Source organism: Ciona robusta, chromosome 10 (genome assembly GCF_009617815.1).
Source record: "Ciona robusta chromosome 10, ASM961781v2".
Lineage (NCBI taxonomy): Eukaryota > Metazoa > Chordata > Ascidiacea > Phlebobranchia > Cionidae > Ciona > Ciona robusta.
Window position 1 is genome coordinate 4525184 of NC_143244.1, and position 27369 is coordinate 4552552.

Below are 27369 nucleotides of genomic sequence, written 5' to 3' on the forward strand. Positions count from 1 at the left end.
TAGATGGGAGAAGACGACACCTTAAGCACATAATATGCAAATATCCTGATCGTGTTTTAAACAATTAACAACGGTTTATATGGGAGTCGTGAGGATACGACTTCATAATTTTTTTAATGTTCTATGTTTACTACCAAATGGGACGATAAATATAGTTAAAATGTCTCCCATCCTCCCCCACTCTACTATATTAAAACACAGTAGCGTGTTTTAAATGCAGCATCTGTATTATTTTACGCCTTTATTACTTAAGTATATATAGTAGGGTGGGGGAAGACGGGACACCTTATCATTTTGTTTTCTCTTTCCATTTGGTAGTAAACAAAGAACATTTAAAAAATTATAAAACCGTATCCTTACGACTTTCACAGACCGTTGTTGATTCTTTAAAACACGATCAGGTTATTTGGAAATTATGTGTTAAAGGTGTCCCATCTCCCCCCACCCTACTATACGTAAGCTATAGTGATTGGTGATTTTTAATTGCATCAGTAAACTGTGTTTTTTTACGCCTGTCTATGCATTGGTATACGTAACCCGAAACTGTTTGTTGCTGAGAAATTGCGATTATTTTTTAATCCAATTCTTTTCATACACTTACCACATTTCTAGGTCGACAGAATAAGGTTTAGCTTGCTAAGTTTTGCGTGGTTCTTTTCTTTTTAAATTATGCCGAATGCTTTCAGACTATCTTGTTTACTGCGCTCTAGTGCCACCGCCCGGTTAATAAAAATATTTAATGTTTGTTTACACAAATATCTTTCGCTTTAATATTGTATACCAATACGGTAAAATATGTTTAAAACTGACCCAACGCACTGAAATCGTTGATTGTAGCTTTATTGAGTTAATATACATATTTCATATTTTCACTACGGCTTTATAAGCTAGTTGATTCTATCTTTTTCTATATGGTGAGGACGGCAATTTTTTGATTTGTTCTTGCCTGACCGGGCAAAGGCATTCGTTTTTAACATGTCCTGGTTCATACTACTGCGCATGCGCAGAAGGTCTGACTAACTTTAATGCAATCCTTCATTGAAAACGTCCTGGCCATTACGTTTACACGTTGAAATCTAATTCTAAAATAAAGCCAGCAGAAATGAGTTGAGTATAATATGTTATAATTAGACTAAAATAGGTTTTTGTCCGTGGTATCTCCATTAAACTCCAGGAGGAAGAACGTGAGCGACGTGACAACTATGTGCCCGATGTTTCTGCTCTTGACCAAGATATTATTAAAGTTGACCCAACCACTAAAGAAATGTAGAAATCTCTTGATTTCGGAAACATCCCGGGTCTGCAGCTTATGCAGTCTGGAAACAACTTCAACAACCAGAACCGAGGCAACCAAGGATACCAAGCTCGCTAATTTAAATGCAAGTCAGTTGCATTTGTATAGGTCAATACTATGAGAGTTAAGCGTAACAAAGTAGGAGATTAATAAGTGTTATGTCATTACCGGTAATTATCGGGTCAACACAATGTATTGTATTCATGACGTAATCAACCATATAGCGATGCCAACTTTGTAGAACGTAGACGGTAGACATATTCCTTGACGTTACAGATGTGTATTTATTGATATTTTGGGCGTTTTTCAGCCAGACAGTAATTAATGGGTCTCGCATTATATTTAATCCGACCTTCTGCGCATGCGCAGTAGCGTTGAAGCGCATGCGCATTACTGCCCCTCTCAGATTCAAACGGCTGGACCTATATATCACGACACTCAATTTAAATCAAAGTTTTTTCTATATTTTTTCAAGTTTATAATGCCGTTAGTTTTTCAGTGCTATAACCACTTGTTCGTAAATGATGCAGCTGACTTGTAACGACGTAAGTTTATTTTGAATACCCGCAACTAAAGATGTCGATCGGAATTAGAACTTTAAAAAATCAATCAGACGCAAATTAGTCAACAAACATGTGCAATTAAGTGCGTTATAGCTTCTCGTTGCTACGATTTTTCGGCAAATAGGTTGTGCATGAATGATATATAGATCATGCTATACCAGAATCTTCTTCGTCGCTGATTTCTAGTTCGTTGAGGTGTACGTCTTCAGACATCGCCGTGTGTTGACGTTTGTCGGGTGGAAAAACTCGAATTCGCGGAACTGCGTGGCGCGTTTGCCGCCAGAGGTCGTTGTTGATCAGCAGCAACAATTTCTGAGAAAAACAAAATGTATATTCAGTTGTCGTTTTTAGTTCGCATAAAATACGACAAGAGCCCAAATACACTGATTTTAGAATGAAAAAGAATAATAAAATGAACATGTTTAAACTAAATGTCAAATTTGTACATGTAAGTTGTATAAATAAACTCTTTGTCATGAAAGTTAAAATATGTTTTTGGAAATTGATTTTGACAGAATGTCATACCAAATAACAGTTATGGAAAGCTGCCTTTACTTCTACAGATCAAAGTAGTTAATTGCTTGTCGTTTTGGCGACGTCAAATGTGTGTAGTTAATTAATGAGATATGTGTAGTAACAGTTGCTTACGTATAGTAAATTACTTATCGACTTGGCGGTGTATATATGAGAGGGTATAAAATCAAATAAATAAAATGGGTAGAAAAATAAAAAAAGAACAGAAATGAAATCGTTTGCGGTGGCCGTTATTTTAGGTGATAGACGCCAATTGTGAAATAAGATAATTTAGTGTATGTACCTTGTTGATTTGGCTGTGTGATGCACTCATTTGTGACATGAGAGGGTACATTGGAAACATTGGTTTCATTAAAAGGTGGGGGTAGGTTGGGAGGTAGTAGGCTGATGGTAAAAGTTGCTGTATTGCTGCTCGCTTTGATTCTACTGTTTCTGTCAGTCTTGATGTCCAAGTAGGTTGCTGAGAAGCAGATGAAATTGGAGAGACGTTACGGTGTTGTGGCGGTATAGGGATTGTGGTAGAACGAGGGGAACTTCTGACTGTTATAGCGCTGTCAGGTCTGCTGTTATGGGCATTGTTGTTAACGTCAAGGTCCGTGCTTTCAAGTTTAAGTTTCTTTAGAAAAGGTTCGTCTTCAGGTTCGCTGTCGGAGTCTTGAATTGAGTTTGCCAAGAAATCATCATCGCTTACTTCACTATCCAACCGCTTTCCTTCCGACATTTCTTCGCGGACAGCAGTCTCGTAACTGCTCTGGTGGCGCAGTAAAGCCTGCTGACGTAACTGTTCGAGTTTTGCGTCCAGCGAGTTTTTTCGCATGCAGATAGGATGAGCCTTTTTGGGAATATCATTCAAAGATGGTTCTGGTTCCCATGTGTCCGTTCCGGAGTCATCCGACACGCACTCTAAGCAGTCGGACTCTGACAGCGAAAGTTTTGTGAAGCCATCTCTTGCTACATAAACGTTTACCTCATGTTTGTCATCACTTGGCGGGTTATTTGTTTTTTCAGCACCATTGTTATTTTGATCAACACTTGTACAGTTAACGCTTGTGTGCTCAGCAGAGCTTCTACTGACGTCCATATTTGATGACGTCATCCGGAGTGACGTAGCATTCGAAAGCGGACTGTGTTGGTCATTTTGTCGAGTTAACTGAATGTTTTCTTGTAAGCGGGACGTTGTTGACTTCTCAACTTGTTTTTCGAGCTCAGCACAATAAACAAGCTTCGGAGAAATTTTTCTTGGCGCTGATGTATATCTGCAAGAAAAATTTTCGAATGGTTACTCACTGTCTCGTTTAAATAAATGAATGCAACTGCTTTGTCCTCGCGTGGCCGGAAAACGACAGTCGTTATAATACGGGTCTTCTATTTGATACACCGCGTGTCAGCTTACGGGTTATCAAGTACGTTACTTTGTGGGTGATTGGTTTTTTGGAATTTTTCATTTTTTTTGAATGGCTAATAATTTAAACTACCCATAAGTGACCACTGGGTTGGACCCATAAGTGACCACTGGATTGGAGCAATTGCCGTTAAGTATCCTGCCCAAGGACACATTCGCCCACAATAACAGCAGCGACGAGCCTTGAAATAAAACGTGAGACAAATACGTTATAGAAATGTTTACCTGGGATCAGTTTTCCTGGATATGTACAGCAGTTCGTCTTGTTCTGTGACTTCGCCATTTCGGTATTCACAGCCGGAACATTTGTGTAAGTTATTCGCAGTTACGAAATGTCGCATTTTGATGACCGCTTCAAACTGTACCGGTCTCGGCCTATCGACAATGTCACCAGAAAGGTATCTGATGTTTGGAGCAGAGATTGAGGTTTCATGACGTATTTGTGGTTTAGATTCGTCTGCGCTATTGAACCTATCCACGTCGCTTGGTTGAATGGCGGTAGTCATTCGACATATCTCTACATCATTGCTGGCGTTGCTAAAGTTCTTTAAATTCGATTTATTTTCTGGAATAAAATAAAAGTCAGAGTTACTTACATGCACAGGTATGCATTTTAAAGGGTTAAGTGAAATACTGAGTATACGATTTACAGTTTGAAATTTAACGTATAACAACCTGTAACCTTTATTTTTTCTCTCGACGTCCGCTTTTCCCCACCCGTTTGGTTCCTTCGTAGCTGCGTGTGACGTCAGATCTGGTGACGTCACTGGACAGGCGAGATCTCGACCATCGGCACTTCTTATACTAGTAGGTGTAACACGTAAGTCGTTTTGAGGTGAATGGTTGGTGTTTGAGGAAATTTGAGTATAAAGAGGTCGTTTGCAAGCTCTCTTAGTTGAGCTGGGACATTTTTCATCCGACGTTGGATGGAACACATCTGCGACTTCCAACAGAGCGTTGTGCGTCCTCACCGGAAGATTTCCGGAGGACTCAAGAAGATGTAGAAAGTGGGGCGGGAGGCAACCGGTATAAGAACGCAGATCTAAATTCTTTCGTACATCCTGTGAAAATGAAAGTGGTAAAAATGCGGGACAGGCCCTTAATGGTTATGAAAGAGCATTTGGACAGAGACTTGGTTAAGAAAAAGCATTTGGACAGAGACTTGGTTAAGAAAAAGCATTTGGACAGACCGTTGGTTATGAAGAAGATATAAGAATACGGTCACTGTGTTTACGGTTTGTTCGCCTCTCACCTTTTTAGTACCAGCAGGCGCACTGTTTCTTCGCCCACAAACGGCGTGTTCGAATTGCAGGGGGATTCTCGCGCTCTGCCTCGCATCCTCACTCCACCTCTTCATGCCAGAAGCACTATTTTTAGTGACAGTAGGCACCGCCCACTTTCGATCGATAGGAACCGCCGACATTTGAGTTACAACCTGCGCGGAAACATCACGACTTACTTTCCTGCTTTGCTCTGATTGCAGAACGTGATTTCCCAAGAGGTACGGGGGTGGAGGACAAGCTCGTGTCTCGTCAGTTCTGTTTCTTACAGTTCCAGCATATACCTCTGACATGGACTCCATTTTTGCTCCAATTTTATACGTAGACGATTCTGCTTCAGGCCGACTTAAAACACGAACTGCTTTGTTAGTAACTCCCTGCACATTTTCCGCTGGTTTCTTGCTTAAGTCCAGCGGTAAGTCGTCACACAAGTTTGAGGTTTCAGCAGATGAGGTTACAGGTTTCGGTAGGTCAGCGATCACTTGATTGCTTGCCAGCATACGCTTATGGAACTCGATCAAGTATTCTTGTGGAGAAACGTCACTCAAACGGACACCGCTGCGGCCGTTTACATGCTGGCTTGCAGCAGGCGCAAAAGAAGGCCATTGCATTACTTTATGTGCGATGGCGAGACGGCGCGATTCTTCCTGACTACGAAGCAAGGCATTTTCGTTTGGGGAACGTGTTTTCAAATTTTCACTTTCGGTTTCGCTCGTATTGTGTGGTGATGGTACGTGACTTTGTGACGTCGGAAAGCCAGAGTTTCTTGTTGGAGGACTTTGTTCCCGCTTAACCAATAACGGTTCTTTGTTAGTTGACCCCGTCGAACCGTGTTGTGACGTCGGCGCGTCATTCTTTTGTTGTGTTGGGTGACGTAACAATGGCGAAGACTGCGTCACTTCCGGAGGAACGCGAGTTGTTTTAATCTAAAAGTTTCAAGAAAATGGTTTAGTTAAAGAAAAACCGGTGGTGTTTTTAAAAGATCGCTTCGATAAGCTTGCTAATCACATGAATATGGCTGCAGGCGATTGACTCACGGGTCACGAATTGGCCATAAAGCATAAATTCTTCAGCCACAACCTACCCCTTTAGGCCGTAAATCAAAAGTCGTGAATTTTTTGCATAAAAATAGATTTAGTTTGTTTAAATCGATAGTTTAGTGCTCATAAACAACGGGAAACTCCTAACAATAAACATACAGAAGGAACTGTGTGCGGTTTTAAGATGGAAAGTACACAATATATATAACAGTTGCGCATACTGCTTGAGGCGTCTTTGTTCAATTTTCGACTTACATGGAATATGGAATTTTCTGTTCGTGTATCCATGTAACACCGTTTTTCGTTTTACAAAATTCGGCGAACAGTTTATGTAATATGGTAGGGTGGGGAAGATGGGACACCTTTAGCACAGAATATCCCGATCGTGTTTTATACAATTAACAACGGTCTATGGGAGTTGCGAGGATACGGTTTTATAAATTTTTAAATGGTTTTTGTTTACTACCAAATTGGACAGAAAATAGAATGAACAGGTGTCCCATCTCCCCCTATCCTACTATATAAAACAGCCTATACCTGTCTTCTGTAATGGGCGCCCAGTTTCTTATATTCGATCAACGGACCCTCGTTTGTACAGCGTTCTCGCTTTGTGTCGTACGGCGACTCGTAGAATGCCAGCAGCTCACTCATTGCGCGGTCTTCCCTTGCGCTTGACACCTGTCCTGCAGTTTCGCCGTAACTGGTACGCACATTGGGGTTTCCGCCAAGCTGTATTGGGTATTTAGTTAAAGGCGTGACGTGAGATACGCTTTTGTGTTTGCGTTCCTATAATGATAGCAACGTCAGCATGCACCTTACATGGTAATATGCCACACGTATCGTATGAGGCCTTTTGGTGCATTGTTCGCTTTACAAAGAATATACGTTATATATATATAACTGCTGACTTATGCACTGTTTGCGTTTTATCAAAAACTACAAGATGCATGTTATAGTATATGATTATAATTTATCGTGGTAAATTACCTATTAACAATATTCATTAACGCAAAACATGCAAAGCCAAAAGTACAGAAAAATCCTAAACTGTCCAAAATCAATTACGATCAACGACAGCATGAGTATAGTAATACAATTCATCCGCATTGGTAAAAAAAACTTGCAGTGACTTATCCATAATTGTGAATCTAAATTTTAGTTTTAATTTGCAGAGGTGCATACGCATGACTTACTTCTAAAATTTTCCTGGCCGCTTTTACGTTCGATTGTCTTGCAGCTAGAATAAGCGCAGTAACCCCGCCTCGGTTTTCCTGCCAACAAAAGTCAATGAATGAGTTACGTCAAAAAGCGTTCATGCCTGTTCGGATATATTAGTATCTGTGCTCTCTCCACGTGTTTGAGTACAAAAATCGTGGTGTTATTTTCAGCTGATACATGCAGCTCAAGACTCGATTTGCCCGGGGCTGATACGAAAATGGCAATCCGCCAAAACAATCGGCGCGTTCATACACCGTATATCATTCTTAGCTAAAGCAATACCGTATTTTACGAAATGTCTAAAAAACAGTTTAGTTATAATTTCTTTACAATTTTTCAGCAATGGAAAAAATCCCACTCACCAAAGCGTTGATGTCGGCGCCAGCTTTGTACAAGATTTCTATGGCCACGTCGTCGTCCCTTTGGGCAGCGAGGTGTAACGGAGTCAAGCCTGTTCACACAAAATCAGGTAATTTCCTATCAATTTCCTATTGCTGAGCTGAGCACCGGACATGCAATACAATGGTAACGGTCAATACAGGAAATCATTAAAATTCACTCAAAAATCTCAGCAAACACGTTGTTCGTGTCCACAAAATCGGTGTGCCTCGAGCTATGCACTTTCTCGTACTGCATACCCACAGGGCTGTGGACATGAACGGACGAACAAAATACGAACACCGAAACTAAACCCACATATATATCGTATATAAACCCTAGTGTGTAAAGGAGAAAATTGACGCTCATATGACATAACTGCTGCGTACGCGGTTTGCTATTTAAAAGTTGCCTTTTCTGAAACGTCTCTACACTAAAGCTTATATAATTGAAATCTACTATATATGTTCTGCAAAGCTGCCTGTAAATATGCCACTCTGCAATTAGGAATAGCCTACAAATACGCCTGCCCCCGCATACTTTTTCCTGACTTGTGAATCAGCCGGCTAAATGCTGAAATTTTACAAGCATAACACCCCGGGGCAAGCGCGCGAGCCACATCAGCCATTCACTTGTACTACCAATTCTTACAGTTTCGGTTATGACTCAGGAACACGCGTCACAGAGCCGGAAATGCTTGCGGGCCTAGAAATTATATGTGGGTTATTTAAAGCTTACGCAGGCCGTCGGATCCATAACGATTTCCTTTGCTTAAAGCTTTGAAATTTATGCAAGTATAACAGGTTCGCTTTACGTTTGTTTCCATTGCAGTTAAACTCTAAATGACTGCGGCTACCTTTGCTTATAAGGACCACGTATATAACACAGTATTTATAAAATCCGCTGTACAAAAGCGCATATACATACTCATATTATACTTAAACGGTTTAGCTTTCAATAAAGCAAAGACGTTTTTGAATGCAAGTTTCTATATTCGTTCATACGCAGTAGCTGTACCTAATCAGAGCAAAAAAACAAATCATTTTTTAATAACCTGGAAACCTGTCTGAGTATTGCAGCACCGGTGACATTTAAAATTCTGTCAACCGACCAAGCTACTATCAAATTACATTTGCCGGCTGTCAAACTCTGGCACGATTAGGCTGTCGACTTCCCCCGAACTTCAAAACTCCGGTTTCGTTAACGATAAAAACGCTTCTCATAACGCATCCCCAGAAGGAACTAATTGAACGCGTGTGCTTTGCGGTCAAGCGCAGTTTCGGTCTGTTCGCGCAAGCGCTACGCTAAAGTATAGACGACCGCTTGGTTTTGAGTCGAGCCCACCGCGGGCGAATTGGCTTGCCATTCGAAAACGAAGGTATAAAGTCAAAACGCGCGTTGCCTCCGGGCTACCTCGAACTATATTTGTCAATGGGTATAATACTGTAATATTGCTGTTTACGTGCTTCACTGTTGGTTGCAAGCGAATACTTTAACATATATAGTAGGGTGGGAAAAACGAGACACCTTCAGCACGTTGTTAATTGTTTTAAAGAATTAACAACGGTCTGTGAGAATCGCGAGGATACGGTTTTATAATTATTTAAATGTTTTTTGTTTACCACTAAATAGGACAAGAAAATACAATGAAAATATGTCCTATCTTTCCCCCTATACATATGACGTCAAACCACTTTTACCTGTTACGATATCACACCTTAGTCAAATAATTTGGATCTTTTAACCTAAACAATGCTCAATACGTCTACTCTAGATCATTAATCTATAGCCAGCTGTTTCCTTGCATTTTAGTTTCATAGTTTTCTCGAACGTTTTCTCTGGCGGGCAAAACGAGGCAGGTTTCGCCAGCGAAAATCGGAAGCAATTCGATTTACATTGCAGCGCTCAAAACAAAAACTCGCAATTTTCAACAGCCATGCGGTATGTACGTTTGGGGCGAGGGCTTTCCGAGAAAGCTTCGTCAAAATTCGTGACCGTACAAAATGCGCTTTACACTATTTCTGCATGCAGACTCGCACGAGTTTGTGCGTCACCGAATCTGTGTGATAATTTGACTGCGTCTTTGTCCGCGTTTTCTCGCGGCTAAATTTCCACGCTACTTTGCGAACTTGGCTAGCTTAGCGCGCTTTCAGCTTACAAAACCTACCGAGTTCGCGCGACCTTTTAATCTCATAAAGATTGATTAGACAGCAGTATAAATCACACACAATCATATTCTCCTAGAGATTTTGCTTTTTTTGACACCAGACGAAACTGAAACCATAGTATATTTAAGTATACTATACTGAAACCGCTATTTTAGGAAGTGGCCGCGTTTCACATCAGTAAATCATTCTAACATTCATTATAAAATGACAGAAAAATTGTATTTTAAACCCTGAACATATTTTATCACGTTATTGGTGTAATGTAATTTTACTAGATAGAAAAATATAGAATTATTTGTAGCTTGTAATTTTTCCCTGTCACTATTTTACAAAACGGCGCATTTCAGGGGTTTACCATACCCGCCTATATTTACCCAAAAAGCACGCGTTATAGTGTTGCATTACGTGATTCAGGCAGTTTTGAAACTGAGTTATCGCATGTCTGCCAAATAAAGTCTAGCACAAGTAGGACATCCATAAGAAAACATACTTCTCTTGAGAATTATCACATAAGCCGATTTTGTCCTCAATATATCTTTTTATTCATATATATCTGTCATTGAATCATGCATGTGTATAGTAAAAGTGGGGAAAGATGGGACACCTCTTTTCGTCCCATTTGGTTATAAACAAAGAACATTCAAAGACTTTTGTTTATTGTTTAAAACAAAATCTGGATTTTTGTATTTTATGTGCTAAAGGTGTCCCATCCTACCCCACAGTACTTATTTTAGGGTACTCAATTTACAACAAAATGTAAATGTAGTAACATCGACGATAGTAACATCGAGTATGATTGCCCCGCTATATAATACCCAATCCGAATATATATAGAAATGAATTTAAATAGTAATTTACCATATATGTTACGTTCCTCTACGTCCCTGGTCCGTGACGCTCGTGTTAGCATCCGCAGGGTGGCATGCTGAGTCAACTTTGAACTGTATTTCACCGCTAGATGGATTCCGTTGTTGCCATGGCGATCTGTGACCGTACTTACGTTGGGGTCGGTCTTAATCAGCAACCCGACCAAAACAGGATTATCAACAATAATGGCCACGTGGACTGGCGCCTGTTAAATGTATGAATGAATAAACGTATTTATTTAACCCTTGAGAAAAACGACAGGTATTTGTCATACATCGGGTTTTAGTTACGATTTGTCTAATATAGTAGGGTGGGGGATGGGACACCCTTTCATTCTATTTTCTCGTCCCATTTGGTATTTAGCAAAGAACATTTTAAAGACCTATGAAACCGTATTATCACGACTCCCATTGACCGTTGTTTAGTGTTTAAAACTTAGGATATTTGGATATTATGTGCTAAAAGTGTACCGTCTTTCCCCACCCTAATATACATAGCTTTGTGGATTTTGATTTTTATCTGCGAACGCCCTGCAAGGCTGACCACAGCAGTATCTAGTCCCAAACACCTGAGTTTCGGGTCCAAACTACTAGCCACGGTGACAGCCAAATACATAATGATATAAATAGCATTTACAATATAAAGGTAGTGCCTGGTAACTAAGTCTGCGACACATTTCCAGTGTTGTTATTTTTATTTTATGGAATTGGAAATTCTTTCACGTCTGCCTGCAGCAGTTCGGAGAATTCGACACGTATGTTAAACCAACCGTGGTTGGCATAGCGTCGACGATTATATATAACGTATTTGTGGATTTGGAGGTTAAATGAGTGGAACAAAAATAAACAACAAGGCGGCGAAAATACCATTGCTTGCGAGTAACAAAGATAAATAACGGAACACATTTCCTGAATGCTCAAAATAAATGATTTAGTTTCGTGGGAAAAAAAAAGTTCGTGGGAAAAAAATTTAAAAAAAGAATTACAAAATCGAAATTGTTTACAAAACGAATAATTTTGCAACACGCGTAATTGTAGAAACATCGGTTTTTATCATTACGAAATACACAATCCGTTGTTAGATGGTTTGCTTGTAACCAGGTTTAACATATTTTTCGACATTTTGTTTTCCAAGCAAAAAAAATGTATCGATGAACTCAGTATACACCTGTATATCACTCAGTGCAAGAAAATAGCTATAGGGCCTATATGTGAGGCCACAGACCGCCTGAGCTTTGGTGACAGAAACGGATTTCTATATCTATCTTCGTTTCGCTACTTCTTTTATAGTATAGAAATTTCCCCTGTTGTGCTGTTGCTAAATTCACACGCTCTTTGAAATTCCCAAAAGGGAATTACCCGTAGGTTAAACAAAACGACATTGGTGAAACGACTTTGGGGGTTTTCCTGCATTTTTTGCGCGCTTAGTTAAACAAGCGTATTTTGCTTTTAGTATACGAAAAACGTTTACATTTGTTACCATTAAAAATCTGTTGGAAATGTTATGTAAATTGTTTTATTGATGGTAAGATAAAGGTGTAGCCTATTCGTTAAACTTTTTGACATAAATGTCAATTTAAATATAAAGTACTGTGGGAAAAAATGGGACACCTATGGCACATAATATTCAAACACCTTGATCGTGTTTTAAAAAATTAGCAACAGTCTATGCCTATGGGAATCGTAAGAAAACGGCTTTTTAATTCTTTGAATGTTCTTTGTTTAATATCAAATGTGACGAGAAAATAAAATGAAAAGGTGCGTCTCGTTTATTCCTACCACCCTACTATACCACATTTACCGTAACTATACGGCAAGCGCTAGAAAAATACAATTAAAACATGTGTGAAGTCGTGTTTGAAGTATAACAAGCAATAACTTGCGCCCTTTTGGGCTTTTGTATTTAACGCATTGCAAATACAAAACTATAAACGGGTCCGCGGCGAAAAGTTTCTGTCAAATTTGAAAATTTCGAAGGGTATCAACTCAATGGTAAGGCCTATGAGATTTTTTGCCGGCGGCTGTGATTCTATTTTGCGGTGACCAGATTGGCTGTACCTGCTGGCAGCCAGTGACCACAAAGCGGTCGACTATATGCGATGCCACTTCGATTAAAAAATGACTCAGTGTCGCTTTATTTCAAATGACCGGTCGGGAGAACCCAGTAAAATTTATAATTATTTATTTAAACTGCTGCGCAAGTTTACTAATATTTCAAATCCATGTAAGTTTATTACATAATATTAAAAAAATACACTATTAGCAAATAATATCTAAAAATACACCTTTAGCAAATGAATGTAACTTATGAAAAATAATATCCTATAATATCGTAAAACACACTTTTAGCGCGCTTTATGGGAATAGTGAGGGTACTGCAATTTAATTATTTGAAAGGTATTCGTTTACTTTTAAAAAATTGGCATATTTTAATCTGTGCAAATCAATTTTGATTTTATAGCTTATGCAATGTGGCTCAGGCCTCACAAGGCAGTATTGTTTGTAAATTTTGTTTGTAAATTTTACGTGTCGTATTTGGGTATAATAGGAATTTAAACTAAAGGAAGCAGCAACGAGCCTGTATTTATAGTGATGACACATTTCATGAATAACGATACCTCCCCAATGGGCTAGCACAACGAGCTGTATGTTGTACGTTCTGTACTTCCATAACTTAAATACGTGAATTTATTGATACCTATGGTTAACGGCGCTAAGCTATTTTAAAATCTATTCGGACATTTTATTCAGTTAAAACGCGATTAATTTTGTAGGCTATACATGAGCGCATTCAAATATACGCCATTTTAAAAAGCGGGAAACATGTTCATATATATTTAACTTATTTTTAAACAGTTTATAATTCGTAAAAATATTTCAAATTTACAAGGCAGGATTTTTGGGGCATAATTACCTGTACTAAGTAGTTTCTCATGTTGGGGGATATCCCATTTCGCTTCAGCACGCTCAAAATCGTAACTACAGCTTCGATATTTTCGTGAGCGATTGCGATGTGTAACGGCCTGCAAAACATAATGCAATTTACTTTTCGAACTTTACTACGTAGTTGACTAGAATGAATGAATAACTATATCTTATAAATCCGCGCGTGGCGGGTCAATGACAATATATATTATCTCGTTCCCAAAGACACGCATGTCCGCAGTGACAGCCACGTAACGGTTATCTGGTAAAACACACAAATTCTAAGAATTGCCTTTGTTTTAAAATATACCAAGATTTTATAAGAAAAAAATAGCTGTTAGGGAATTACTACGATGTATAAAATATATCCTTATAAGTATAAGCGCATGTATAGACGTTCCGAGTATGTATCCACCATCGAATGCTTATTCTCTTCACCAAAAGGATCCTACTAGCAGCGTTATTTATTTTATTTTATGGTACGTGTTATGAGACTAAACAAGAAAAATAATGAGATCAGTAAAACCAACGGTGTAAATTTTATGGTTATTTAGGTGAGTTGCAGGCGGAGATATTTCATTACTATCGCCTATTGCCTATTTACCTCTCTTTTCTTTTGTATTCAGCTTTCGTCGTATCGTTTTTAATACGAAAATAAAAAAAACAAACAGTAATAATATAGTAGTGTAGGGGAAAATAGGACACCTTATTATCCTATTTTCACGTCACATTTGGTAGTTAACAAAGAAAATTAAAAAAAAAAATGTATTTTCAAGAATCCCATAGGCCATTGTTAATTGTTTAAAACACGATCAGGATATTCTCTGCTAAAGGTGTCCCAACTTCCCCCACCATACTGTAATCAAAAACTTACGTATCTCCATCTGCGTCCATGCTCAGTGCCCACACTTTCTCTTTTCTGTTTCTTTCTTTCTCCTTCAGAGCAATCCTCGTTTGCTCTGTCGCGGTAACTTCCATAGAGGATGTCGTTTTATAGTTATGTTGCGCTAATTCTAAAGGGCTATACTTTGCGAAGGGTGCCACGATACTGTATTCTCTGTTTTAATCATTCCAAAAAAGAAATAAATAAATAAACCTGCACGAAACAAAGAGCTTTTTAGTAAACTGATTAAAATCTAAACGACCGTCTTTTTATTTCTGTATGTTTAATTCGAATCATTTGATTTTAGTATTTTAATAAAACATTTTTTCGAAAATTAAATACTTTGTTGCGTACAGATTTACGCACTTTTGCGCACTGGTTATAAATCGACCTAAACTGTGCTCTTAAAATGCACCGATAATTTTCCCGCTTTACTCGACCTTGTACCTCAACGCGGGGCGCATAGTAACGTCCCACCCCCGGGCCATGTAGTGCTGTATTGTCTCTGGTTTAGGAAACACACCAGCCAGCATGGGCGTCTTCCTGGATTTTTCGCTCGAAGCGCAAAAGTTTTAACTTATTCGTGCAGCCGGTCAGGGTCATGAGCACGAAGTTTTTTTTTTGTATGCGCTTATCTTGCCATCTCTTCACGATGTGTCGGTTAGTGCCATTTTGGGCAATATATAGTACACGTTTGATATAACGTTCTCACGTATTTTCTCTCACTTTCCAAAACGGTTATTTACAAATACCGAAAAACCGGTCAAATGGGCCAATTAACAAACTTTTCTCAAATTCCGTTTCTTTGCGTTTTTTCTTTTTAAAGGTTAATGGGTCCCAAATCACGTTTTACGTCAAACGTGTGTCTCTTAACTTAGACTAGTATACTTTCAGTGAAAAAATGCGGATTAGAATATAGTAGGGTGGGGGGAATTGGGACATCGTTTCATTCTATTTTTTCCCATTTGGTAGTAGGCAAAGAAAATTTAAAGAATTATAAAACCGTATTCTTGCCACTTCCATAGACCGTTGTTAATTGTTTAAAACACGATCATGATATTCGAATATGATGTGCTAAAGCGGCCCCATCTTACCCCACATACACAGTACTATATTTCATAACTTAACTAAAAAATGTTCTGTCGAGGCTACGCAATACACAATTTAGTTTTTTTATTTACTTTATAATAATAACTTATATATTTGAGTAAAATCCGGCAAAAATGTGAGGAAAACCTTTTTTGGGGGCAGTTTGAAAAACCGTTGGTATCCAGCTCAAGTTTGCGACTTTACGATTTTCAGATCTTTTTGAAGACTTTCTCTCAAGTGTTTCGATTACATAATTGCAGGCCACCGAAATTCCAGGACAGCGTAGTCATGACGACATACAATTTTGCTTGGCAGATAATAAGGAGAAAATCCCACGACGGCTTCTCCAAACAAGTTCCCTAAATAAATCAAATAAAATTAGATTTAAAAATAAAATTTAGAAGCTGTTTTAATTCCCATGTCGCTTTAAAATTTCCACCTTAAAAAATCACCCAAAAAGATGAAGAATGGGCTATTGTATTATTTGTATGGCAAAAAGCGCCCGGTACAAATGTATCAGTTGGAACAAATATAGTAGGATGGGGGAAGATGGGACACCTTTTCATACTATTTTCTCGTCCCGCATGGTAGTAAACAAAAGACATTAAAAGAATTATAAAACCGTATCCTCATGACTCCCATAGACCGTTGTTATCTGTTTAAAACACGATCAGGATGTTTGGATATTAGGTACTAAAGGTGTCCCATCTTCGCCCACACCACTATATATCAGGACACCGTCACACAAGCCAACCTTTTTTACTCTTTTCTAGTGCAAAACTAGAAAAGCTTATGCCTTTTTATTCCTATGCGTACAAGAATGATTTTAGCACTATTGTTAATATAACACCACTTTTTATGGTTTTACTTGAAATCAACTAAGTATTTTGAGACGTTAAAACTTGCGTTTTTTATAATACGTTTTAGCAACTGCCCCACTTGCGTTTTAGCGTTTTGGGTAGGACATATTAAATCGTTTATTGTTTCGTACCAACGTTGTATAAAGTGTATTTAAAATATGAAGGACACTCATTGTGTGTCCTGCGAATGAAGCTTTTGAGACTTTATCACATAATCGCATTGAGGCCCAGTCTATTGTTATACAGTAGGGTGGAGGAAGACGGGATACCTTTAGCTTTTATCACATATCCAAATATCTTCCCCCACGCTACTATACCACAGATGAGAGAGGCCACTCGTAAACTCGTTATAAAATGCATGTGGAAATGCATGTAGTCGCACATCTGTATAACGAGTTTACGAGTGGCCTCTCTCATCTGTGACTATACATCACATAATATCCAAATATCTCCCCCCACCCAACCATACATAAAAAAAATCATTCTTCTGATCGCAGCACAATAGCGACCACTCGCAAGCACAAAACTATTAGTAGAAACAAGCGGCCTCCTCAATTTTTCATTGCGCTACTTTTCAATTGAGCGTGGCGTAGCAACGACCGTCGCGTTATAACACGTGTGTTCTGTTCCTACACTTCGTGGCCGCTTACGAGTTACCACGTATGTAACTTTGTGGGTCATAAGTTGTTTATTTTAGTATGGCTGGCAAATGGGAGAACTCATTATAAACAAGCAACTTGAAGCATTTGTCGTTAGTGTTTTGCCCAAGAACACATACACCCACAATAATAACAGCGACGAGCCTTGAACCCATCTCCTCTAGGTTAGAGACCGTCGCGCTAAACAGTGTGCCACGGCGCTAAACTATGTTTTCATAAATCTCGTGTCTTATAAGAATACAAGTTCCCAAGAATACTAGTTTGTAGGTGATTGCTTTATCGATATGTATTTTTTCTATGTGTGGTAAGCCTTTGTTGAGGAGCTGAGATTTAAACATGTATTTAATTGTTTAAAAAAGTATTATGCTCATAAATTTGGTATTATATTTTTTGACAGAAATGAGGACCTTTCAGAGGGATTCATACAAGTTGATCAACCATCAAGGAAACTTTGTGTCTTCCTTGATCTCTGCAGCCCTACCAACACACCAGGCCCAGGGTACTACTTTACATTATTTTGTATTGAATATAACCTGTATTAATTTGCTTGGTTGAAACTCCACAAACTAAGCATATTTTAAGTTGCAAACTACATTTAATCTAAATTTGTAACAATTATAAATACAGCAGTGTAAAACACTTTAACTTATTTTGAATTAACTTATTAGTTTTGAAAGGTTATAAAATTTAATCTAACAAAAGTGTTTTTACACATTTATGGAAACAGTTGCACTATTATGTTATCATACAAGTTGTTTCATTATGTTACCATACAAGTTGCAAAGAACTGCTCTGGGAAGGTTTTTAAAGCCAATTTTACATTTTGGAGCTGGTGTTTAAATTATCTGAACTAATGATACATTCATAAGCATGGTATGAAACTTTGTGTCTTCCTTAATCTCTGTCACTCCCTGCTGTCAACCCTACCAACACACCAAGGTACTACCATCTATTGTATTTGTAATTATACACTGCATAAAAGAATAAAACACAATTGGAAAATAAAATCTAAATCGATTCTCTGAGGAAAAAAACGAACTAATTGATATATTTAATGCGATTAACTCGAAAAAAAATTAAACATCTATTAAAATTTGTTGAAAATTAAAAATATAATGTTTACGAAATAAGAGAGTTCGGAGTATTAAAAAGACAATTTAAAATGCTTGATAACTGTTTTATTCTATTTTTTTAAGTTGTTCATCGTTGTGTACGTTTTAGAGCATTATCACACATATGCCTACAACATCCACACCACTCTGCATCAAACATCTCATTTTCTTCTTCCAACATAAATCGCTTTAGAAAATGATAAGAAATTTTAGTGTTAGCATACATTTTATGCGATAGTTTCGCACCAGTTGCAATATGTTCTTGTACAGCATGCAAATTCCATAAAAATGAACCAAGAAAGTTTTTTAAGCCAAAGTGACATATTGCAAGTAAAAAGAAATTTCGAGGTTTATAATATTTGAATTCTCTACCTTGAAATGGAGGGATTTTATGTAATGCTGTCAAAGCTTCTTTGAAATGTTGTAAACTCAACAAAGATACAGCTCTTAATTGTAAAGTCATAAAAAACTGCTGATTACTGTTATAGTTTGCATTCAAATGACACAGGCGTAACGAGCTATGCAACACAACAAGAGCTGATTCATAATTCCCAGATATTTGTAAACCTAAAACAAAACAAAACATAGCTGACCAGCAAGTTGTAAATTGTAGTCTGTTTTTTTTTCTACAAATTAAACTGCTTCTCCTTATATGGTCAAGCAACTTATTTTTTAAAATTTCTGCTTCATTGTTTATGTCACCGATGCTTATACATGTGAAAAATGCATGTGCCATAATAACAAAAGTTTCTTCTTCAGATTTACAATACTTCAATGCTTTTCTTTCAACCTTCCAAATTAACTCAGGAATCGCAAAATCTAGTGACATACCAATAAACATCCTTGCCATCCCAAAATTAATTTCTGTTGTATCTTCTATAAATATTTGGCATTCAGTTACAAATTCTTCTTTCAATTCCAACAAACCAAGTGTAAGGATTTTGAATTCCCAGTTTTCTACATTACTATCAAATAAGCTGAAATCATGATCTTCCAAGACCTTAGTAAGCAGTAGTACAGTATTAGTAAATTCAATCAAACTTGTTTTGCCAACTAGACCTTTTAAATTCGAAAACACTCCTTCAAAATCTTTAACAGAAATGTCCGAAATACTGTCTTCTTGCTTTTCATACTTCATATACATTTTGAATCTTATCTCCAATGCCACAGCCACCATGAACTTTAATTGATGTGTGGTTTGTTCATTGAAAATTCCAATCTCTTTTAATTCATCCAATATATCAAAGCAAGAGGATTTTTGGATGTAATGAAATCTGCCGAGAGCTGCTATGAATAAAGTGGCATTTCTGTATATCAGACGTTTTATATTATTTTTTTTGACATTAAATTTAGTTTCCAAGATTTCGTCAGATATACTGAAGTTTAGTAGATCCTCTTCTACCTGTTTTTTCACTTTTGCAAAGTCATCAGTTCTGTCATTTGCAATCACAATTAAGTTTGCTCTTTGTTTAAAATCTTTGTACAAAGATTGATCACCAGCTACGTAGCAAGTTTTGGACAAAATATCAGCGAGATGATATCCTTCTTTCATATCTACTTCACTCCCTAAGTATTTTAGCATTTCCATTACTGGTTTAATTAGTTCTGTTTTCCAAGGCTTGCCTTTAGTATGCTGTTGCCTGCCAAGGGGCATTTTGCTTGCATGAGGCATCATTCCGTCAAAGGATATGCCCCTCCGAGTATTGCTATCAAAAAACCAGTCTTCCTTTTCACCGTTAAGTGTTGAAATTGCAACTGCAGGAATTATAGTTTCTTGGAGGTTGATGACAATAATGTGAAAGATAGTGGTAAACCACCTGAAGTATCGCATAACCTTCTTTCTTTTCTTTTTTTTCATGTACCCAACTTTATCATCCAGAACAATAACATGCTCAAAATCAGAATACAAAGTAATCTGGGCACGAGCTAATGACCCCATTCCTACAACTGTGTATTTACACGGTGGCTTCCCCATGATCTTTTCACATTTGTCAGACACATACTTCATTAACTCAGTGTAATTTGCGGTGACATCATCTTGCATTTTTCTCACACTGTCTATTTTTTGTTTCTGCAAAGCAACAAGTTCTTCTCCTTTTACATCATCTGGTATTAAAAGAAGTTCAACACTTTTTAATTCTTCTCGGTAATTTTCAAGTTTCCGCTTCACTTCTATTGAAAATTGGACCAAATTTTCATCTTCAATTTTTGCCTTTGCTGCATTAAGAACAGTGCTGCACAAGTTGTCCAAATTTTTTTTTATTTTTGTATTTCCCTTGTCCCGATTAATAGCTGCATTGAAAAGTGCAGCACTGCGTATATAGTTTAACTTTTCATGTTCAGTATTTGCTGCATATAAGTTGGCCATTCCATGAAGAGCTTGTGATGATTTCTTTAAATCAACTTTTTTATTGTCCTTATCACAAGCCAGCTTCAACTGTCCAACAAGTCTGTTTTCCTCTTCACATTTTTCACTGCTATCGAGTTGCATTGTATCCGTTGCAGTATGTTAAATTCCAGAAATAGTTACCGCAATTTTATCATAACTATCGTAAAAGATTTAGTTATTAGGAAGAATACGCATGTAACAAACAATTTATTGCACTATTTCTACTAAAGTTTTGTCAATATGATATTCATAATTCATTTTATTTATTACACCAACAATACAAATGTGCTTTATTTTGGCTGCACACCTAACTATATAATTCAACACCTTAACAAAAAGGGTTTCCCATCTTACTCTGCTTTCCTTTTCTGTAATATGATACACCCGGCGATTGATTCGCTTTGTTTGGTATTCCATACCACAAAGCACACAATAGAATTGTTGTATCACATTATTGTTATACAACAAATGTTTTTCAATACCTAAAGAGTCACCTTTCGGCTGTTTCTATAATATAAGGTGAGCTATGTGTAGGCTACAATGCTAACAGCCTACATTAAACTATATTGTGAACATGAGAATATTGGATAAAATACATCTTTTTCATATAGTGGTACACTTTCATGTGGTACTTAACTGCTTTATTACAGTCTTATGTTGGGTTATTTTATATTTTGTTTCTCTGTTAACTCTATATACACCTAGATTGCCAAACGAATATATCAGTTTCTTTGTAGAACCACACATAACAGAATTTCAGTTTCATTTTTACTAATATTTCCATGAACTATAAAATAACATAAATTTTTATTAATCTCTTTAAATGGTATCGAAGATCAGACTAATCGATAATTTAATTTTCAAGTTTTCCTTTTACTTCCATTGAAAATTGGACCAAATTTTCACCACCAATTTTTGCCTTTGCTGCATTAAGAACAGTGCTGCACAAGTTGTCCAATTTTTTTTTATTTTTTTAGTTTCTTTGTCCCAAATAATAGCAGTATTAAAAGTGAAGCACTGCGAATATAGCTTAACTTTTTATGTTCAGTATTCGCTGCATATAACTTGGCCATTCCATGAAGTGATGATTTCTTTAAATCAACTTCTTTATGTCCTTATCACAAGCCAGCTTCAACTGCTCAACAAATCTGTCTTCCTCCTTACATTTTTCACTGCTATCATTCAAGCACTTATTATTTGATAATAAAAACACTTATATATTTCTTGTTGTTAACTCAGTTGAAAATGTTTTATACTTCCGATTGATGCTAATTCTCCCAATTGGTAAAATTTAAGTCTTCTATACAGCGGAAATATAGTCTGCTGCTGGAAATATACTCTAATATTACAACAATTTAAGCAAGGCACTTTTAGGTTAAATTTGTCGACTTTGTAGCTCCCTATCAATCCTACTAACACACCAACATACTGCCTATTATTTTATTCAAGATAATATACACAGTTCGGTGGTAAAAACAAGGAAAATCAGTAAATAAATGGTAGCAAATTAAAGAAATGCTAAAATTTATAGGTGGAAATTGAAGAAAACTGTAAACACCATTGACAGATGACTTTTAACAAGCCTGTTTTCCTCTTCACATTTTTCACTTCTGTCTAAATCGTGTGTTTCTATTACAAAAATATTAGTTTTAACAATTATTTTTAAATTTCTTTGTAATTTATTTTTATCTAGATTATTCATTTGTTCAGAAATCACGACTTTTTATATTTATAACTGCTGTGTTTTAAAGTAATAAAATAAATAAAGTAGGAAAACAGACGTGTTAGCTTTTGGGGATAGCCATTTTTGCACAACAGTCTACAATAATATTTCGTGTTATTTACGTTTATTTCTAATAATAATTTAATTTAATAAACCAAATTAACAAGGATTTTGAACTATCCTATCTTACCCCGCCCTTTGACGAATCGCTAAATAACACCCTGTGCGTTTTATCACATTTTTTCTAATTGTTTACAATTTATAAAAGTATAATATAGTACCTGTTCATGATACAGTATTAAAAAGTCATATAATTTGATTTTTGAAACATGGGGCAACATGCGCTTCAGTGTTCCATCTTACCCCCCTTCTATTTATATACGGTACATGCACGTACCAGCAACTCGTATTTAAAGAGATATCCAGTGGGGTTTACAACGTATAGTACGTGGTAAAGTTGTTGGAAAATATTTACTAATTAGGAAAACACACAACATACTTGTCTAAAGTGGTGGCCATTAAAATCGTGTCCCGAATTGCCTTTACATAACAATTGTATACAAATAGTGCTATACTTTTTGGTGAAAATACGCTCTCTTAACGTTTGAAATAAAATTCTGGTCTGTCCCTTGTTGGAAATATAGTTTTCCTATAGGCCTACAGCTTAAGAAAACTGTTTCAGTAAAATTTAACATTTCCAATACAGAAAATGGATGAAAACAACCTTTCAATCTAGTAGTTGGTGGACAAAGCACCGAAGGTCACTGCATTAATTAAAATTATTAGCCAAACAGCTATTTGTTTTTTTTGTAGTTTTTTCGCAATAAAATTTAACTTCAGCTTCAATTAAATTTATTTTAAAACGAACATTTTTTTTCCTGTCGTCTAAAACAAAAGAATGTTCTTTAGAATTCATTTTATTTTTGGTTATGGTTCTAGGTTGTGCCATAACGCGATGACTAATGGTTATAAATGGCAAAATGGTTATAAAGCTACCTTTATTTTTTCTTTGTAAGTAACAGAAATGTCATATATGTTTAATATGGTATACTGAACGTTATCTGTGGAGTATCATACGTCAGAAAACACAACTGAAAACATAAGTCTTTGCCACAGTTCTGTTTAAACGGCAGGTCTCTACAGTTCATGTTTTTTTGTCATTTGATTACTAGGAAAATTAGCGTTGCCGCCATCGGTCGTGTGTGGTCGTACCATTATCCTACAACATTATGTTTATATTTGCGGAGCTAAATAGAGCTGAGTAAATGTGATAAATGGGCAGATATAAACGCGTCAACCAATTAATGTAATGTTGCACATTAAAACTCATTATTTAAGTTGAACAACACATTACAGTTGAATCAAGACGCTCTGGCAAGCTCTTGGGGCGATCGGTATGTTATTTTAACCTCATAATATCGTATAGGCTCCATACTGCTGTGCCGTGGCTGGCGAGTGTCTACATGAACAGATTTAATGTTCATTGTTTTAACCAATTGTTTACTAGATGTTTGGATTATAGAAAAAAGGTCAAAAATTATTTACAAAGTTGCATACGTTAACTCATAGGCGGATATATTAAACACGACGTATAGTAGCGTGGGAGAAGATGGGATACCTTTTTCATTCTCATTTCTCATCCCATTTGGTAGTAAACAAAGAACATTCAAAGAAATATGAAACTGTATTCTCACGGCTCCCATGAACCGCTGTTTATTGTTTAAAACAAGAGCAGGATATTTAGATATTATGTGCTAAAGGTGTCCCATCTTCCCCCATTGTACTATATATATTATAGTTGGAGTTTTTTTTAGGGACGCAACCGTCACTGCTGCACTGAAATTTAAATAAATGTTACTCGTTTGTGCTTATTTTTTCACATAATAATGAGTATCTGTTCAATTTCGGTGTTTTTGAGCGCCCGACCGAACTGTGACCCGCCGAGTTGTCCAGTTTCCCATTAAAAAAAGGTGTGAAACGCATGACATAAAAACCGTACAAAGCTGAGAGCGTATAAGCAGAACTGCAGCGGAATATCTGCTGTCATTTGGGTTGTGATTCTGGAAGATGTTACAATTATTAAATATTCCCTTTACTAGCAGGGCATGATGTATTTAGTTCGACTTTCCTCTAGGACAGCTAGTTATATCCATTTTTTGTATAAGTACAGTTTACGTCATGTATTAGCGCCCTGATTTTGTGTGTTTTTAACGATCCTATTTTATCTCACTCAAACTTCAGTGTTAGATAATAGGAACTAAAAGCGTTTTATAGTCACTGAAAACTAACAAGTTTAAAGCACAACCTAGGTAAATTATCGTAAACTAGTGTTTTCATTCTTCGTTTACTACGATTGAAGACCATGAAGCATATTTGGATTCCATTTCTTGTACAAGTTTTGTACGTAGCCGATTCGAGTAAGTTATTTATGCTTAGGTTGTTAATATATAATTAATAAACAATATATCAACAGATCAACTAATGACAAGTAAAGGAAGTTTTGAACTCTCTTTAGTTTCCACTAAAGTTAAGTCAAATATAAATGTCGGCTACATGATGTGCTTGCCGAAGGTCCCTGATTATGTTTACGCAACAGCAAGACCAAGCAACCCATCTTTGCCCCACAAGTTCAACCTGACCATTCTTGAAATAAAGAGAGGATACTTTGTGGTTGAATTAGAGCGAGTCGACCAAGTTTCAGGATGGGATACAACGGTAGCTGTTGATTGGTTCATGTATATAGGTACAAACATAAATGGAAAACAACATTTTTGCCCGCATTGTTGTTACAAAGGATTCGCCGAAATAAATAAATAATAGGGTGGGAAGAAGATCCGCCATTTTTTCATCTTATTTTCTCATCCTAATTGGTAGTAAACAAAGACCAATTATAGAATTATAAAACCGTATCCTCACAACACCCATAGACCGTTGTTAGTTGTTTAAAACACGATCATGATATTTATTATGTGCTAAAGGTGTCCTATCTCCCCCCATCCTACTATATACTCGTATCTTAACTGTTACAGGCAAAGCAACTGTTTACCAAAACGTAATCATTTGGTTTCCTGATGCTTCAGTTGGAAGGGATTTAAATTTCACGGAAGCAACGGATTATTGCACTGCTAATGGCGGTAGATTGGTGGATATTGCGGATAAGGCGATGTACGACGTAATATATAATTACTGCCAACAAAACATCGTATTTGGAAATTTGTTGTACGTCTACACTTGGCTCGGATCAAGCTACAATTCAACGGTAAAGTCAAAGTGAAAATAGCAAAAATTGTGCATAGATTTTTGTTTAATAAATACTGCGAATCTGACCTCAATATGGTGCTCATAAAGTTGAACGATGGTATAAAGAAATACAGTCAGGATCTGGTGCTACGAAAACTTAACCTGCAAAAATCAAGTCCAACCAATGTGTTAAACAATTAACAACCTTTGAATGCTCTTTGTTTAATACCAAATGGGACGAGAAAATAGAATTAAAGGGTTTCCCATCTTCCCCTGCTTTACTCTATACCATTTTGTTTGTTTATTCACTAATTTATCTATCGACAGGCAAAAACTGTTACACAGAGCAACGGAAAACCGGGATATTATGGAGATTGGCGACCGACCGCATACCCCATAAAGGACCCCATTCGAAGTAGATTGTTGATTCGAATTATTCCATCGGAGTCAAAAAAAAACTATTACGGAATGTTCAATATTTCCCCAGCACGTTCACTGTTTGCTGTACAACTTTGTTCAATTAACCCGAAGTAAAAAACTGCACGAAGTTAAGTGTGGAACAACCAAGTATTTAAAACAAATTTCAATCTAAATATTCTAAGAACATATTAGGGTGGGGGGAGTTGGGACACCTTTAGCAGGTAATATCCGAATATCCTGATCGTGTTTTAACAATTAACAACGATCTATGACAGTCGTGAGAATACGGGTATATAATTCTTTAAATGTTCTTTGTTTACTAACAAATAGGACTAGAAAATAGAATGATAGGGTGTCCCATCTTCTCCACCCTACTATATATTTAAATGCAGCACACGTTTGATGAAAGTATTAGTTTAATTACTGGTAACTTATGTTTTTTTACTTCACACGATCATTTTTATACATTTATACCTTTTTTTTCTATTTTATAATGTATAGTATACTGTGAGGTAAGATAGGGTACTGCTAGGACCTAAATCCCCTTTTCCGTGTTTAAAAAATTAACCACGACATTTTAGAATCGGAGGATTTAATTCTGCAAGTATTTGTTATTTACTACGAAATGGAACAAAAAAATAGTATGAAAACATGTCCCATCTTAGCCCACCCTACTATACATAATTTTCTTTGGCTCGTATATGTTACAATTTTCCGTCGTTTACGTATATATGTGTATTATTTTAAAAATATGAATAAAATGAATGTAACTTACTTATCCTCGTAACTTATATCTGTGCAATCTGTTTCACAATTTCTTTTGATCAATGTTCTTTTACGCTGGCTCGCCGCACTGTACGAATTTATTTATTTTCCTTTCATTTTTTCGGAAATTGAACCGACTCCGTAAGTATTACTACTTCAAATTTCACACCTTTCTTATTCTTGAATATTTTATTTGATAATCAACCAATTACAATATTATGAACTTCTAAATCGAACGCGGATTGTTCAAATCTGATCCAATGGTTATAGTGTAGTGCATCCAATTTGCCACGCTGATGTTTTAACCTCGACGTTCACAGAGTGCGTACAAGTTGTACTCCTTGGTTGAGCAATCGTAGTCGTACCAAAGTATAGGGTCATGAGAGCTGCTGCCAACACAGTCTTCAATGCCATTAACGTTATTCGGCTCTCCTGGATACCATCTTGCCTCACTGTCGCTTAATGGTGTGCCGTCCTCCCAAATGAATTGGCACTTTCTTTTTTTATCGATGAGACCGATTCAGTAGGGCTTTTGTGTAAGTGCGGGCATTTGTTTGCGGA

The 27369-nt window shown here is 36.8% G+C and overlaps 4 protein-coding genes across 7 annotated transcripts; 1 reads left to right on the forward strand and 3 right to left on the reverse strand.

The window, feature by feature from the left end:
• Nucleotides 1-1829: 1829 nt before the first annotated feature.
• Nucleotides 1830-8971, reverse strand: LOC149729783 (uncharacterized). 2 transcript variants are annotated; one of them, XM_089886638.1, is made up of 9 exons: nt 7694-8971; nt 7307-7384; nt 6651-6842; nt 5358-5999; nt 5046-5228; nt 4476-4854; nt 4019-4358; nt 2675-3647; nt 1830-2169 (listed from the first exon to the last, which is right to left on the reverse strand). In XM_089886638.1, exons 3-9 carry the CDS (start codon nt 6762-6764, stop codon nt 2005-2007), a joined length of 2796 nt encoding a protein of 931 aa, XP_089742764.1. In that variant the 5' UTR covers nt 6765-6842; nt 7307-7384; nt 7694-8971; the 3' UTR covers nt 1830-2004. The 2 variants fall into 2 exon arrangements, with proteins under 2 accessions (XP_089742764.1, XP_089742763.1); XM_089886637.1 differs by having other exon boundaries at nt 5046-5999.
• LOC149729784 (uncharacterized) lies at nt 7756-26924 on the forward strand. 3 transcript variants are annotated; one of them, XM_089886656.1, is made up of 6 exons: nt 7756-7800; nt 17557-18098; nt 23090-24800; nt 24857-25126; nt 25413-25642; nt 25951-26924. In XM_089886656.1, exons 3-6 carry the CDS (start codon nt 24746-24748, stop codon nt 26155-26157), a joined length of 762 nt encoding a protein of 253 aa, XP_089742782.1. In that variant the 5' UTR covers nt 7756-7800; nt 17557-18098; nt 23090-24745; the 3' UTR covers nt 26158-26924. The 3 variants fall into 3 exon arrangements, with proteins under 3 accessions (XP_089742782.1, XP_089742781.1, XP_089742780.1); XM_089886655.1 differs by lacking the exon at nt 7756-7800 and adding an exon at nt 17041-17426; XM_089886654.1 differs by lacking the exon at nt 7756-7800 and adding an exon at nt 17041-17422.
• LOC149729785 (B-cell lymphoma 3 protein homolog) lies at nt 10041-15271 on the reverse strand. Its single transcript, XM_089886668.1, has 3 exons — nt 14543-15271; nt 13658-13766; nt 10041-10949 (listed from the first exon to the last, which is right to left on the reverse strand). The coding sequence occupies exons 1-3, from the start codon at nt 14644-14646 to the stop codon at nt 10617-10619; spliced, it is 546 nt and encodes a 181-aa protein (XP_089742794.1). The 5' UTR covers nt 14647-15271; the 3' UTR covers nt 10041-10616.
• Nucleotides 18092-22196, reverse strand: LOC149729786 (uncharacterized). The gene has a single exon (XM_089886642.1). The coding sequence runs from the start codon at nt 20760-20762 to the stop codon at nt 18360-18362; it is 2403 nt and encodes an 800-aa protein (XP_089742768.1). The 5' UTR covers nt 20763-22196; the 3' UTR covers nt 18092-18359.
• Nucleotides 26925-27369: the final 445 nt, after the last annotated feature.

Bases quoted from the DNA above. Each gene is read 5' to 3' on its own strand.
- LOC149729786 (XM_089886642.1), bottom strand. From the start codon at position 20,762: ATGCAACTCGATAGCAGTGAAAAATGTGAAGAGGAAAACAGACTTGTT.
- LOC149729784 (XM_089886656.1), top strand. From the start codon at position 24,746: ATGAAGCATATTTGGATTCCATTTCTTGTACAAGTTTTGTACGTAGCC. The intron at 24,801-24,856 runs GTAAGTTATTTA...ATATATCAACAG, and splicing joins TTTGTACGTAGCCGATTCGA to ATCAACTAATGACAAGTAAA. The intron at 25,127-25,412 runs GTACAAACATAA...TAACTGTTACAG, and splicing joins TGATTGGTTCATGTATATAG to GCAAAGCAACTGTTTACCAA.
- LOC149729783 (XM_089886637.1), bottom strand. From the start codon at position 6,764: ATGAGTGAGCTGCTGGCATTCTACGAGTCGCCGTACGACACAAAGCGA. The intron at 6,000-6,650 runs GTATAGGCTGTT...TGAAACTTTTAG, and splicing joins GCGCCCATTACAGAAGACAG to ATTAAAACAACTCGCGTTCC. The intron at 3,648-4,018 runs GTAAACATTTCT...TTTTTCTTGCAG, and splicing joins TCCAGGAAAACTGATCCCAG to ATATACATCAGCGCCAAGAA.
- LOC149729785 (XM_089886668.1), bottom strand. From the start codon at position 14,646: ATGGAAGTTACCGCGACAGAGCAAACGAGGATTGCTCTGAAGGAGAAA. The intron at 13,767-14,542 runs GTAAGTTTTTGA...TATGTTTTGCAG, and splicing joins ATGGACGCAGATGGAGATAC to GCCGTTACACATCGCAATCG. The intron at 10,950-13,657 runs GTAATTATGCCC...TACATTTAACAG, and splicing joins TGAGAAACTACTTAGTACAG to GCGCCAGTCCACGTGGCCAT.